Source organism: Muscardinus avellanarius (genome assembly GCF_963383645.1).
Source record: "Muscardinus avellanarius genome assembly, chromosome: 14".
NCBI lineage: Eukaryota > Metazoa > Chordata > Mammalia > Rodentia > Gliridae > Muscardinus > Muscardinus avellanarius.
This window is the reverse complement of record NC_137800.1, coordinates 49,010,403-49,026,073: the sequence shown is the minus strand read 5'-3', so window position 1 is coordinate 49,026,073 and position 15,671 is coordinate 49,010,403. Positions and strand designations below refer to the sequence as shown.

General features: G+C 47.5%; 1 protein-coding gene across 1 annotated transcript; it reads right to left on the bottom strand.

Annotated features, from left to right (window-relative positions):
• Positions 1 to 285: 285 nt before the first annotated feature.
• Positions 286 to 1,657, bottom strand: LOC308272784 (squalene synthase-like; the record flags this gene model as incomplete). The annotated part of the gene is given in 3 exon segments (XM_080709763.1): positions 286 to 695; positions 698 to 916; positions 919 to 1,657. Coding segments are annotated over 3 exon segments (1,368 nt in total).
• Positions 1,658 to 15,671: the final 14,014 nt, after the last annotated feature.

Sequence of the window (15,671 nt, the reverse complement as noted above, 5' to 3'; positions counted from 1 at the left end):
AGCACCGGTCTTGCCCCATGGCAGGCTTCAATCCTGACCTTGCTGGCCCTGGCACCAGCCTAAACCCTCGGCTGGTGCTGAGCCCTGCCTCGGAGGCCTCAGTAGTGGTCTTGCCTCATGGCAGGCTCCGATCCTGGCCTCCTTGGCCCTGGCACTGACCTCACCCCTCGGCAGGCTCTGATCCTGGCCTCGGAGGCCTCAGCGCCAGCCGTGCCTCGTGGCAGGCTCCAATCCCGGTCTTGCTGGCCCCGGCCCTGGCCTAATGCATCACTGAGGCCGGCGGCCTCAGTGCTCCCCCGTCTGCAAGTAGTCCTCCGCGACCTGGGACAGCGTGCTCAAGTACTGCCAGCTCAGGGCGGCCAGCAGCATGACGAAGGGCAGGTAGAGGGGCGAGTAGTGGCTCCGGGGGAGCAGCTGGCAGTTGGGAAGGTTCTGGGTCCTGATGGTGGAGATGATCTGCTTTGTTTTACTCGAAGAGGGGTCTGAGTTGGGAATTCTATGGTAAATCTCTTCCATGTACTGGTGTATTATGGCTTTGACGGCTGGCATGTTCGCATCCATACTTAGGGTAACTGCTTGCCCCTTGCGAATCTTCACCACTCCTCTGAACACCTGCTGATTATTGTAACAGGCAGCCAAGGTAGCAATGGCCATTACCTGTGGGATGGCACAGAAGTTAAACACACTCTGGTTCGGAGCCTCGACAGGTAGGTGATGACGTCCGGGATGTGCTGCAGGGCGTTGGTGATCAGCTCGTTCAGGCACTGCACGGCCAAGTCGATGTTCTCAGGCTTAGCAAAATCCCCCAGCTTCTTAACGTACCTGCTCCAGACCTCTTGAGGCCCAAACTCTCTTCCTTCTTGTTGGTCTTCCAGATAATCGCGGATGATGTTTGTTTTCTGCAGAAACAGGCTCGCTCCACGTCCTCACCAACTAAGGCGTCTTCGAACTCTGAGGCTGAGAACAGGCGAGAAAGACCGATTCCCACCAGCCCGGCGGCGTAGTGACAGTACTTGTCCCACTCCCGCTCGGAGGTCACGTGCTTATCCAAAAACTCTGCCATTCCGTTTCCCATTTTCCGGCAAATGTCAGCAATCACCGTTTGATATTTCTCAGACAGATTTCTAAATTCCAGGGAGATCGTGGGGAAGTCCTCCAGCACTTGTCGGTCCTTCTCCTTGCTCTCCGTGAACCGCCAGTCGGGTTCATAAAGGAAAGTGTGAAAATTCTGCAGTAGTGGGACCTTCTTCTCCAAATTGATGCTCATGTCATCTTCCAGAGTGTCCAGAGCGCGGAGAACCAGATAAAATATGCACACTGCATGTCGGATTTCCCCGTCCAGCGCCTGGATGACCGCTGAGAAGCTGCGGCTGGTCTGATTCAGATACTTGCAGCAAGTTTTCAAACTGCTGCTGAGCGAGTCCTGCGGACAGAGGAGACACACGGCCGTAGAGGTCGAGGAGCAGCCGTGGGCGAGGCACGGGGGCGGGCGGCCGGCAGCAGGGCTCCGCGGCCGGGCCCAGTCTCTGGGGGTCCAGGCGGCCGGAGACACCGGGCAGCCGCGTGCGCCCGGGCCCCTGGGCGCCGCGGCGGGGCTCAGCACCAAGGTGCGCTTGAAGAGGGCCATCGCCTTGGTGCTGCAGGCGGCTGCGGCCATGGGAACCGCGGATCCACGCGAGTCTTTCCTCCATAGACCCCGGAGGAGTTGGGAGGCGCCCACCCAGGGGCGCGACCGCGCTCCCAGCTCTATTCCAATTTTTATTCTTTATTTTGAAACAGGGTCTCACTGAGTTGTGAGGAGCCTTACTAAGTAGCTGAGGCTGGCTGAACCACGATCCTCCTGTCTCAGCCCCTCAAGCGCTGGGATTAAAAACGTGCACCACCAGGCCCGGCTGGGCACAACGTTTTTAAGAAATGATTTTCTACTTGGATGTGGTGGCACACGCCTCAGATTTTTCAGTGGCTTCCATTTGCTTTGGGAATAAGCCCTAAATTCAAAGTCTCCACAAACCGGGCCCTGCCTACCTTGCATATCTCCTAACACTCCTTTGCTCCTGTGCTCCGGACACTCTAGCAGCTTTCAAGGTGCCTGCATGAAGACAAAGACTGTTCTTTCTGCTCACCACACCCTTTCTTCCAGTCCCCACCTTGGTGATCCTAAATATTTCTTCCTAGGGGAAGCCTTTTCTGATTTCTCAATATAGGTCAAAGCTTTTTGTTAAGTCTTCTCAGTAACACACTTTTTTTTTCTTCCTTGCAGTACTGAGGATTGAACCAAGGGGCATTCTACCTCCGGGCTACACCCTCAGCCCTATATTTTATTCTTTGTTTTGAAACAGGGTCTAAGTAGCTGAGGCTGGCTGCAAACCTGTGATCCTCCTGTCTCTGCCTCTCAATTACTGGGATTACAAGCATGTGCCACCATGCCCAGCTAGTACATTTTTTTTTTTTTTTTTTTTTGGTGGTACTGGGGGTGTAACCCAGAAGCTTTCTACCTCCGGGCTATACTCCCAGACCTTTTATATATTTTTTTATTTGGAAACAGGGTCTCACTAAGTTGCCGAAAGCCTCACTAAGTAGCTGAGGCTGGCTTCGAACCTGTGCGATCCTCCTGTCTCAGCCTCCCAAGCATGTGGATTACAAGCGTGCGCCACCACGCCTGGCTAAGTACATTTTTCAGAGTTCTAATTACCATTGTAAAATTATATAAGTGGCTGGCTCTAGATTGATGCTCATGAAGGCAGAAATATTGTCCACCTTGTTCTTTACTGTTTTCCCACTGCTGGCCACATAAATTTTAGTTGCTGGTCAATAAATTTTGATGGAAATGAAAAAATATGTATATAAAGCTGGGGGTGTAGCTCAGAAGTAAAATGCCCCTAGGTTCAATCCCCAGTAAAACACACACACATACACACATACCAGGAAAATAAAAGAAAGATCTTTCCAGAAAATTCCTACATTGTCGTTAAATTGCTTGGCTTGAGGTGGAAGCCTCATGCTAGGTCTTCCAGTCCTGTCCCCTCTATGGTCCTTCTTCTCCAATCTAGGAGCAGGTATGGGTCTCATCCTTCGGGCCCCAAGCGGAAGAATAATTTGCATATGTTGGTGTCATATACTAGCATCAGCAAAGCTCTTCTAATAATTAAGCCACCACCATCTGTGGGAGGAGACTGTTCCTTCCTCTGTTGTGGTAGACAGATTAACCCAACTGGTGAATATGTTATCTTACATCACAGAAGGAACTTTGCAGGTTAAGGATTTGCAGGTGGGGAGGGTAGCCTGGATAACCTGGATTTCTCAGGTGTGCCCAATGTCCTTTAAATGAAAGAGGGGCAGGAGGGTAGCATTGGAATGATGCACTGGGGGACTCGATTGGCCATTGGCCTGGAGGGAGGAGGAAGGCCGCAGCCATGGAAGCTGAAAACAGCCAGGCAAGGGGTTCTCTGCAGAGTCCTCAGAGACCACAGCCTTGGCATATATTTGGTTTTAGCCCAGTGGGACCTATGTCAGACTCCTCACCTCTAAAACTGTAAAATGAGCCAGGCGTGGTGGCACACACCAGTACTTGGGAGGCTGGGACAGGAGGATCACAGGTTCAAGGTCAGCCTCAGCAAATAGTGAGACTCTAACCCAGTGAGACCCTGTTTTCAAACAAAAAATAAAAATCAGGGTCGAGATGTAGCTCAGAGGTAGAATGCCTCTGAGTTCCATCCCTAGTACCACACACACACACACCTATAAAATAATACAGTTGACAATGGAATATGTACAATACCAAGAGTGAAAAATTAATGTAAATTATGGCCTTTCGGTGATAATCAGTGATGTCAGTGTAGGTTCATCAAATGTAACAATTAGGCGGGCGTGGTGGCACATGCTTGTAATCCCAAGACAGGAGGATCCGGGTTCAGGGTTCACGGCTATCTTCATCTACTTAATTGGGCACTTCACAACTTAGTGAGACCCTGTTTAAAGTAAATAGAGCTGGGGGAAGCCGGGCGTAGTGGCGCACGCTTGTAATCCCAGCATTCGGGAGGCTGAGACCGGAGGATCGCAGTTCGAGGACAGCCTCAGCTACTTAGTGAGGTCCTCTGCAACTCAGTGAGACCCTGTTTCAAAATAAAGAATAAAAAATAGGGCAGGGGGTGTAGCTCGGAGGTCGAATGCCCCTGGGTTCCATCCCCAGACCCGCAAAAAAAAAAAAAAAAAAATTGAGCTGGGGGTAGCTCAGAAGTAGAATGCCCCTAGATTCAATCCCCAATTCCTCCCCCACCAAAAAAAAAAAAAAAAAAAAAAAAAAAAAAAAAAAAAGCTATCTAGCTGAGCATGGTGGAATACATCTGTAATTCCAGTACTTGGGAAGCTGGACAGGAGGATGGTAGATTCAAGACCAGCTTCAGCAACTTAGTGAGACTTTCCCAATCTAGTGAGACTCACCTAATGAGACCCTGTTTCAAAACAACAACAACAAAAAAAATGGCTGGGGGTATAGCTCAGAGGGAAATCCCCTGGGTTCAATCTTCAGTACTACACACAAAAATAAAATAAAACAGGGCTGGAGGTGTAAATCAGTAGTAGACCATCCCTTAGTTCAGTACTCAATAACCTTCCCAAACCACTTAAAACATCATTCCTAATTATTTTTCTGTTTTACACATTCTATTGATATTACTTATATCTACAGTTTGCTTGGTGGAAATGCTGCATAGTGGCAAGTTATTACACATCGTTTCCCAATTCCTCATCTGGTGATAGTAGATGAGTAGTTTGAAATGGTGCGATGGCTGTACTGATGCCATGGAAATGGAAATCAGCCGTACTCTGAGCCAGGGCTGTCTTCCCCTGAGCTACACCTCCAGCCCTTTTTAATTTTTGTTTTTGAAACAAGGTCTTGCTAGGTTGAAGACTCAAAGGACTGCTGCTGGGGCTGGCTTTGAACCTGTCAGCAGGTGTCTCAGCCTCCCATGCACTAGGACTAGAGGTGTGCACCACCACACCTGGTTTAGTTGTTACATCTCTACCTCTGGGAGTCTGACATGGGAAAACAAGTGAATAGTGTTGCTTTACAGTAACCAAGTGTTACTTTACAGTAACCTTTCCATGTTCCCATAGAAAGAGGAGGAGAGCTCAGGAGGAAGACATGCATCAAGTTTGTGTGTGTGTGTGTGTGTGTGTGTGTGTGTATGTGTGTGTGTAACTGGGAATTGCATCCAGGGGCATTCTATCTCTAAGCTATACCCCAAGTCATATATATAAATTTGTATGTATATATACATATATATGTGTGTGTATGTATGTGTGTGTGTGTATAATATATAGATTGTGTGTTTTGTGGTACTGGGCGTGGGACCCAGGGGCTTTTCTACCAGGCTATACTCCCAGACCTACTAAGTTGCTGAGAGCCTCACTAAATAGCTGAGGCCGGCTTTGAACCTGTGCGATCCTCCTGTCTCAGCGTCCCAAGCATGGGGATTACAAGCGCGCACCACCATGCCCGGCTTATATTTTATTTATTTATTTTATTTTTTTTATTTTTTAATTTATTTTATTTTATTTTTTGGTGGTACTGGGGTTCCTGGAAGCCCTTCTACCTCCGGGATACACTCCCACGGGCTACACTCCCAGACCTATTTTATATATTTTTTTATTTGGAAACAGGGTCTCTTAAGCCAGCGGGGCTGGCTCCGAACCAGCGTGATCCTCCTGTCTCCGCCTCCCAAGCGCGGGGATTACAAGCGTGCGCCACCACGCCCGGCTTTTATATTTTATTTTTAAGGAGAATCTTGCTACTCTAGTGTTGAAATTGAGTCATGGGCAGCAAGGGAGGCAAAATCCAGCAAAGGAATGTGAGACCAGGCACTTTATTTGTGCTCCCAGTTGAGGTCTGTCAACTGAGAAACTTATCAATCAACAGACTCGGGCGAGAGCGGAAGTGAGGGCATTTGGGTAGCAGGCTCTGGGGGTGGAGCCAGTGAGGCAGAGAATGCCGGGCCTCTCGCAACATCTGGGTTGCCCCATTTCTGTTTCTGGGTTCCTGGACTCTGGAATTTCCTATCCCGGCTGCAGAGTATGTGAGGGGAGGGAGAGGAGAACCAACCTATCATCCGGCCTTTTGGTGATACTGATTGATGACCAAGTCAATAACTACTTTCTGCTGGCAGAGGGGATGATGTCATAGAGGCCCCTTGGCCAGGAGAGGTCAGGTCCTTCGCAGTATGGCTGCAGCAGGAGTTGATTGAAGGTTACCCTCGACAGCTCAGTAATGCACATCTGCATGAATGTTAGCAGACAAGAGCTATTAAAAAGAAAAGGCAAATCATGATAGCAGGTCCCAGGAGGGGAAGGAGCCAAGCCTTGTGGTCAAATGGTTTCTGGAGGGGCACAAATAGGTCTCCTGCACAGAGAATTTCTAAACATAAACAGGTGGACCTGCTGAAATAAAAGCATTAAAGAGAGTTATGCTGAGAAAAAATGGAGCTTAGTGGGCCCCAACGCTGTACAGGAGAATTCTTCATGAGGCTGTTGTAACGGAGCCCTTTTTAGCCAAGTAAGGTGATGCCAGTTGGGGTCACCCAGCAGGTTGACCGCAGTAGGTGTGGTGAGGATCACTGTAAAGGGCCCAGTCCACTATGGTTGGAGACGTTTTGGTTGAAGTGGTTTGAGAAGGACTTGGTCTCCCAGCTTAAGGGCCTTGGCTGCAGGGTATGAAGCCACTTCTTCAGTCCCAGGTTAGGGAAGATATTGTTCAGCATATTCCTGAAAGAGGTGTCTGAGAAAAGACAAGTTGGGAAGATCGGAAGCCAAGGGAGGGGGATCTGAAGGGAGAGAGTGATTAAGCCAAAAAAAAAAAAAAAAAAAAGCAACCAAACAGCAATTCAATGGAGCTCATGATGGTGGGGCTTCGAGGGTGGCCCATATGTGGGCCAGAGCCAGTGGTAGAAGTTCAGGCCATGACACCCACAGCTCCAGGGAAAGTTTTGTTAGATGGCCCTTTTTTGTGTGTATGTGGTAATGGGGATGGAGTTCAGGGACATACCTCTGAGCTACACCCCCAACCCTGTTTTTTTTTTTTTTTTTTTTCAGGTCTGGGGATGGAACCCAGGGGCATTCGACCTCTAAGCTACACCCCCTGCCCTATTTTTTATTCTTTATTTTGAAATCAGGTCTCACTGAGTTGTAGAGGGCCTCACTAAGTAGCTGAGGCTGTCTGCAAACCGTGATCCTCCGGTCTCAGCCTCCCAAGTGCTGGGATTACAAGCGTGCTCCACCAGGCCCGGCATCTGTTTTTTAATCCTTAGTTGAAACAGGATTTCACTAAGTTGCAAAGGACCACAAACTGCGATCCTCCTGTCTCAGCCTCCCGAATGCTGGGATTACAAATGTGTGCTGCCACATCCAGCTTGTTAGAGCACTGGCCACCATGCTCATCCCCACCAATTCCCTTTACAATGCCCCCATTCTCCCAGTTAAAAAGCCTAATGGGACATATTGCTTAGTCCAAGACCTCAGCTTAATCAATGATTCAGCGACAGTACCTCTGTTCTACTTGTGCCTCCATTTCTCCCCAACGAGGCCTACATCTCCATTAATCCCTAGACAAGGAAACGAAAAATCATGGGCTTAAGCCCATGTCGGTTATGGAGAGAAATGGGAAACTGAGAGCGGGCGGGGAAAATAGTGTGGTCACGAGGACAATTAGAACTGGGGTGTGGTGGGTTGCCACACCAGAGTAGTGATGTTCCATACAATAGGGTAAACCAAGTTTATAGGGAAGGGAAGTTTGACCATCTGGTCATTGTCTGTAAAAACAGCCATTAAAAGTATGTTGGGAGCCAGGCGTGGTGGTGCACGCTTGTAATCCCAGAGCTTGGGAAGCACAGGTTCGAAATCAGCCTCAGCTACTTAGTGAGGCTCTCAGCAACTTAGTGAGACCCTGTTTACAAATAAAATATAAAAATAGGTCTGGGAGTATAGCCCGGAGGTAGAAAGCCTTTGGGTTCTACCCCCAGTACCACCAAAAAAAAAAAAAAAAAAAGAATGTTTGGGAAATGAAAGCAGCAGGGGAACAAAATGAAAGTTTGGCCCCAATTTTGGTTAAAACCTCTCTTCCTAAAAGGGGGTAGAGCAGGAAGGGATAATCAGGAATGGATAGGAAATCATAAGGTTTTCCAAATGGCAGAAAAAGGGGGCCTGTAGTACGTGAGCAGGAGGGCTTATTGTCAATTCCTTGTACCAAGATTGGAGAAGGAAAACTGGGACCCGAAAAGGATGGACCAAGTAGGCAGCTTCAGTGTCGACCAAAAAGGGCTTGGCTTACCTGCTATCTTGAGAGTTACCCTGGGCTCAGGAAGGATAATCAGAGTTCACAAGTCCGGGAGCCGTCAGTCTTTGACCAGGCTGAGTAGAGCCTGTGGTGGGGGCTGGTCTGGAAGGGTGGGCCCCCTGTGTTGAAGCACCTGAGGCTCACTGCTTTTCCAAGGGCACTTTTCCAGGGGCCCTGCTGGCCGCATGCCGGGCATAGTCTGGTTGGCGGGTGTGGCTGAAGGTAGTGCTTAGCCCAGCATCCTTCCTTGCTGCACTTGAAGAGACTCCTGGAGGTGCTTGTTGTTGCTGTCCTCCACCTCTAGGTGGCACTTGTCAGCCAGAGGGCTGAGCCACCACCGCTCGCCACAAGGCTGCTACCAAGGTGGGGGCTTGCAAATCTGCCTTTTGTTGGAGCTGGATTGTGCAGTTTACCTCAGCCTGTTTCTCTCAGAAATTAAAAACTTTAAATTTTAAATTAAAAAGCTGGGAATGGTGGCACACGCTTGTAATCCCAGCACTTGGGAGGCTGAGACAGTGGGATCACACAGATTTGAAGCCAGCCTCAGCTACTGAGTGAGGCTCTCCACAACTTAGTGGGACCATGTTTCCAAATAAAGCATAAAATAGGTCTGGGAGTGTAGCCTGGAGGCAGAAAAGCCCTAGTACCACACACGAAAAAATCTTTAAAGGTCATGTTTACCAACTCTCGGATGGTGTCTGAGGGCCGTCCTTTTTCTAATGTCAGGGGCCAATTGCCCAATAAAATGGGTTGCTAACACCACAGATCCCACCTAAGTAGATGGATCTAAGTGAATATAGGAGGTTGAAAGCCTCCTGATGCTGATTAAGAAAAACCGCTGGGGTTTTATCTGGGCCATGGGTGATTTCCTTAAGTTTGTCATAGTTAACCACCTTATGGGAGGCAGCCTGAATGTCATCAAGGAGACATAAAATGATAAGGTCTCTCTTTTTTACTCCCTCACCCCCACTGTTTGGAGATGGCTGGTAATCCCAGTGGGGATCCTTAGAAGGTGCTGTGGCCACTCCAGTAGGGAGGGCAGGGTTAGTCAAATGGGCCTGGTTGGCCCCTTCTTGGGCAGCCTCTAAGATACGATCCCGTTCATCAAGAATTAAGGCAGAGGTTAAAATAACATGAAGATCCTGCCATGTGAAACGTTCATGTTTGAACAAGATATTGGAATTTCTTTATAAAACTGGATGATTGGTGGGAAAATAATCCAGTTTTTTTCAATTTTGGCAAAGTCTGGGAGGGAGAATGGGATATGGATATGGACCACGTCGTTTGCACTGGCTATTTCATGGAGTGGGGCCAAGAAAGAAAGGGGGTCCTTGGAGCAGGTATGGTGACTTACGGGGGAAGAACAGGGGTAGGTAAGGGCTAGTCCCTTAAGGGAGGACAGGCGATGGGTGAATTTGCGGGTTAGAGTGAGAGGCCATCAGAGGCGGCTCTGATGGTGGGTCAAGATCTGAGAGTGAGGGGTAGATGGAAGGAACTGGGGGTGGGGTGGTGGACTCTGGTGCTGAAAGGAGATTAGCTGTAGGGTAGAATAGTGGTTGGGAAGTGAGGAGAGACCCTTGGGATCGAGGGTGAAGTCAGATAATGGCTTCTGTGACTCAGCTGAGTCAGAAATTGGCTTCTGTGACTTGGTAGAATCACAAAATGGCAGCTGTGGCTCAGCTGAGTCAGAAAATGGCACTTGATGGGGAAGAGGGCTCGGAGGTTTGGTAGAATGGGCAGAAGGGTCCCAAGCCTGCAGGACCTGGGTGGTAGAACAGTGGGAACAAAGGGAGGGATAGGAGTGCAAGAAAAAGAAGGCCTGGACATAAGGGACTGCTGATCATTTACTCCACTGCTTTCAAAAGTTACTGAGATTGGTCAGGATATTAAAATCAAGAGTTTTGTTTTCGAGATCTATTTATCCAACTCATACTGAGGCCATGTCATGTTACAATAGAAACAGAGGTGCTTAGGCAGTAAATTCTCCAGTAGTCTCAGGTGCCGAGACCCCCTGCCTTTTCTCGGCATCTGTGTGGTCTCCCACGCAGCTAATAGGCAGAATCTCAATGCGAGAAATAAGCCCCGAGAAAGGGTGTCATCTCTGGCCAAAGTACTCCCCACTTTTAGATATTCTTTCATAACTATTATTCTTTTGGTAATGATTCTTTTAACTCTCCACACAAATTGCTCCAGTGGTGTAAGATCAGGACTGTGAGAGAAACTGAGTCCATGGAAAATAAAGTTTCTGGTAATTTGTCTAAGCCTCTAAACGTCCTCGGCTTTGTTCAAATGGTAATAAAATCTAGTTAGAATTTAGATGCAGTGGCAGCATCCCAGTCAGTAATTACAAACGCAGATCTCCCCTCAATCTCTGACCTTCAACCTAATCATTAACTTACAACAAAAGCCCCAGAAGGGAGGCAACCGGTGCCTCTATTTACCCTCTCTTTGTGATCCTGCCCAGATACAGGAAGACAAACGTTGGGTGTGAGATCAAAGCAACCTAGTTTATGAGCAGCTAATACTGCCCAATACAATGGAGCTGAAGGCTAGGAAGATTCTTGACCTTTACACCCAGTATGAGCCCTGTCCAACACAGGGGAGGCACCACATGGCTAAGAAAAGGATATTGCAAAGGGTCTGGGACAGGAATATGGATTATTTATAAGATGAATGGGTTTCTAATAAGCCTATCATTTGAGGAAAAGTGTTCCGCAGTTAAGGAAGTATATCTGACAACTAAATCTAAAAACTTCATGGTATTTTTTGGTGTTTATCTGCCAAACTGTGTTGTGAGTCTGTTTAAGATTTCAGATTTTAGAAGGCAAGGCGGACGATACCTGGGAGAACTTCATCACATCCACCTGGATCACCACACCCCCCATGCCTGCCATATGGACTGAGCCCTAAAGATGGAAAGTTCCAAAAAAGTTAAAGACTCCATGAGAGGCCTCCAAGCCCTGGGCGTGTCCTGTGTCTTCTGGAATTTGCCCTTGGAACTGCCTGTCTGCAAGATCCGGGAGAAGATCCAGAGCTAATCCCTTGAATGCCAGACTAGTTTTTTTTTTTTTAACCTTTGTTTACATGTTATTCACTATTGTTTTACAGTGATTGCACTCCCCTCTTTTCTCTTATTATTAACTTCACTGGTGAAGGGTATAAATTTTTCTGGGTTCTTGTAATAAAGTGTCAATAGCTCAAGAAGCTTTTTCCATGTCAGATTCTTTCCAGAAGCGCCGTAAATAGGAACTTAAAGAAATTTATTTCATAGAAAGGAAAGAATCGCTGCAGATAAGTGGCTGCAGTACGGCACCCGTATCCTCGCCCATCTTTTTCTGAGATTGATTAGATCGCGAGTGGGTTCACGCCCATTTCGACTGAGCAGTCTGTGGCACTCAGGGTCCAGAGATTAGCAAGGAGACAACCCAGAGGGAACTGGAGGTCTATTTTGGAAATTTGGTCCTCCATGTATGGTCCCCAGGCGAGAATGAAGAACAGGAGAAAGGCATCCTTGTTGTCCTGACCAAAGCCCAGGAACGGGCCCAAGAGGATGGGAGGGACATCTCCACTCCCTTCTCAGGGCCAGAGGAGGACAACCTGGTTGTCTGGGAGCAACTTTGACTCGGCCACATATTTGGAGAAAGAGAGAGAAGCTGGAGGTGATGACCCGCCAACCAGAGGAAGAAAAGGGAACTCACCCTGTCTGAGAGTAGTTGGTTCAATCAGTAGTCGGAGGCCAGGTGTGGTGGTGCATGCTTGTAATTCCAGCATTTGGGAGGTGGAAACCAGAGGATCACAGTTTGTGGACAGCCTCAGCTACTTAGTGAGGCCCTTTGCAAGTCAATGAGACCTTGTTTCAAAAAATAAGAAGACTCAAAAATATGGTTAGGAGTGTACCTCGGAGGTACAATGCCCCTGGGTCCCATCCCCAGTACCCAAAAAAAAAAAAAAAAAAAAAAAAATCAGAGTGTCCAGGTTCTGGGAAGCAGAGAGGAAGACTCCCCTCAGGGGCCTGGCTGGAGGTCTACTGGGGAGCCACAGGGGATCAGGGAAGGAGAGAAAGACCCCCTCTCAGGTTTCAGCACCAGATGTAACATCAAAACTGAGTCGGGGTCCGGAAGAAAGGCAAAATCCAGCAAAGGAGTGTGAGATCAGGCACTTTATTTGTGCTCCCATGTGAGGTCTGTTGACTGAGAAACTTATTAGTCAGCCGAGTCGTGCCCAAGAGAGGAAGAGTGGTCATTTATGTAGCAGGGTCTGGGGTTGGAGGCAAGTGAGGCGGGAGAATCCCAGTCCTCTTGCTACATCTGGGGTCTGCCCTGTCACTGTTTTTGGCTTTCTGGGGTTTTCTGTCCCAGCTGCAGGGTTCTGTGAAGGAAGAAGAAGGAGACTCGACCTATCAGCTACGTTGCTGGTAGTCACTCTAATGAGGTATAATAGAAGAAATAAGGTTTTCGATAGAAAGCAGCAGAAATGGGAAGTAAAGAAAAAGAGATACACACACACACACACACACACACATATATATGTTGTTGTTGTTGTTGTTGTTGTTGTTGTTGTTGTAGTAGTACTGGGATGGAACCCAGGGGCTTTCTACCTATGGGCTACATTGCCAGACCTATTTTATATTTTTATTTGGAAACAGGGTCTCACTAAGTTGCTGAAAACCTCACTAAGTAGCTGAGGCTGGCTTTGAACTTGTGCAGTCCTCCTGTCTCAGTCTCCCAAATACTGGGATTACAAGCATGCACCACCATGCCCAGCTAAAAAGATAGTTTTAAATCTGAAAATGTCATAATCTGTGAGCCCTTTAGAATGGGCCTCAGGAAAATGCCTCCAGGGGCCCACTCTTTCTTTCTTTCTTTCTTTCTTTCTTTCTTTCTTTCTTTCTTTCTTTCTTTCTTCCTTCCTTCCTTCCTTCCTTCCTTCCTTCCTTCTTTCTTTCTCCTCCTCCTTCTTTCCTCCTCCTCCTTCTTTCCTCCTCCTCCTTCTTTCCTCCTCCTCCTCCTCCTCCTCCTCCTCTTCCTCCTCCTCCTTCTTCTTCTGCAGTACTGGGGATGAAACCCAGGAGCATTCTATCTCTGAGCTACACTCCCAGCTCTAACTTTTAGTCTTTTTTACTTTTTGAAACAGTTTCTCACTGAGTTGCAAAGTGCCTCGCTAAATAGCTGAGGCTGTCTGTGATCCTCTGGTCTCTGCCTCCCCGCATGCTGGGATTACAAGCATGCGTGCTGGGATTACAAGCATGCACCACCACGCCTGGCCTGGCCCACACTTTCAATCACAATGACCCCTTTTCTCCTGAAGGCTGCTCATACTTTTGATCACAATTGCCCCTTTCCCCACCTGGGATTCCTGTTAAACAAAGGGTCCAGGAGGAGGAGAACCAGCTGCCCACAACCCCTCCCCATTAAAGGAGTAACTGAAGACTAAGAGGAAGTCCAAACCTCCACTGGTGGACCCCACCACCAGATCCTGGAAGTCTATAAAAGAACTGAAAAAGTGGCAAAGACCCCTTCCTTTTTTTTTTTTTTTTTTTTTTTCCTCATGTTTTGCTTCTTTTTCTTGCTTTTTCTTGGGCACCCTCCACACCTTAAGATGTCCTCCCTTCCCCCTCAAATCGTCATTTTTTTTTCTTCCTTTTTTATTTTTTTCGGCACTGGGGATGGAACTCAGGGGCATTCTACCTCCAAACTACACCCCCAGCCCTATTTTTTTTATTCTTTATTTTGAAACAGGGTCTCACTGAGTTGCAAAGGACCTAACTTAGTAGTGGAGGCTGTCCACAAACTCTGATTCTGTGGTCTCAGCCTCCCATATGCTGGGATTACAAGCATGCGTCAACACACCCAGCTTCACTCGTGTGTGTGTGTGTGTGTGTGTGTGTGTGTGTGTGTGTGTGGTACTGGGGTTTCTGGAAACCCTTCTACTTCCGGCCTACACTCCCAGACCTATTTTTATACATTTTATTTGGAAACAGGGTCTCTTAAGCCAGCGCACGCGGCTGGCTTCGAACCTGCGCGATCCTCCTGTCTCCGCCTCCCAAGCGTGGGGATTACAAGTGTGCGCCACCACGCCTGGCTTTCACTCGTTTTTAAAATCAAAACCTTTGCCATTATCTCTGACTGGTGCATGTCGAAATTCTTTTTGCCACAGAAGCCAAAAATCCACAGATGTTATTTTGTCTTCCCATGACATATTCCTTGGCGCCCAAAGTGGGGCTTCAGAGATTGATATTTTTGTTTTTGTTGTTTTTAGTTTTTTGGATTTTTTTTTTTTCGGGTCTTGGGATGGAACCCAGAGACATTCAACCTCTGAGCTACACCCCCTGCCCTGTTTTTATTTTTTATTTTGAAACCAGGTCTCACTGAGTTGCAAAGGGCCTCACTGAGTAGCTGAGGCTGTCCGAGAACGGCGATTCTCCGGTCTCAACCCCCAAATGCTGGGATTACAAGCATGCGCCACCATGCACGGCTTTTTTTTTTTAATAAATTTTTATTGGTGCATTGTACTCATACATCTCAATGGGAAAAAACTTGTGGAGATATACATGCACACATCTTCCAATTAGCCCCTACCCAATCTCTAACCCCTTCCCTCCCCCTCCCACCTACCCATGCTTGGCTTTCTGATCGACTTTGATATGTTTAAGTACATCATGTGCTTTAAAGAGTTTCCCTTATCCTCCCTCTTATCCCCTCAGATATGCCACCTTCATTGTTCCTCTATAGGGTCCCTTCTTCATCTAGAGTTCCTCCTGTTACCCATTTCTCCCTAATATTTTGCTCATTAAGAAAAGCATCTGATTTCTTTTTTGTGTGTGACATTTCACTATAAATGCCATAATTTTGTTCTCTTTTATGGCTGAGCAAAATTCCACTGTGTACATATCCCATAGTTCTGAAATCCACTCATTCATTGAAGGACATCTTGGCTGATTCCACAGTTTGGCAATGGTGAACTGTGCAGCTATGAACATGGTTGTTCATGCATTAGTTTGGTATTTTGGTTTTCATTCTTTTTGGTAGATACCCAGAGGTGGTATTGTCGGATCATATGGTAAGTTTGTTTTCCTTCTTCTGAGGATCTTCTATACTGTTCTCCAAAGTGGTCGCACCAACTTGCAATCCCACCAACAATGTATTAGAGCTTCTTTTTCTCCACACTTATTCCCACTTACTGAAAACCTGAAAGCCAGAAGGTGAGTAACTTTGGCAGGATGATCCACTCACAACCAATTTTTTTTTTTTTTAAATAGAGGTCACTTGGGTCTGGAAATCTGCTGAGAGATTAGGTGAGGCAGTGGCAGCTTCTATTGCTTCCTGGCCACACAGTTGAAGAAACC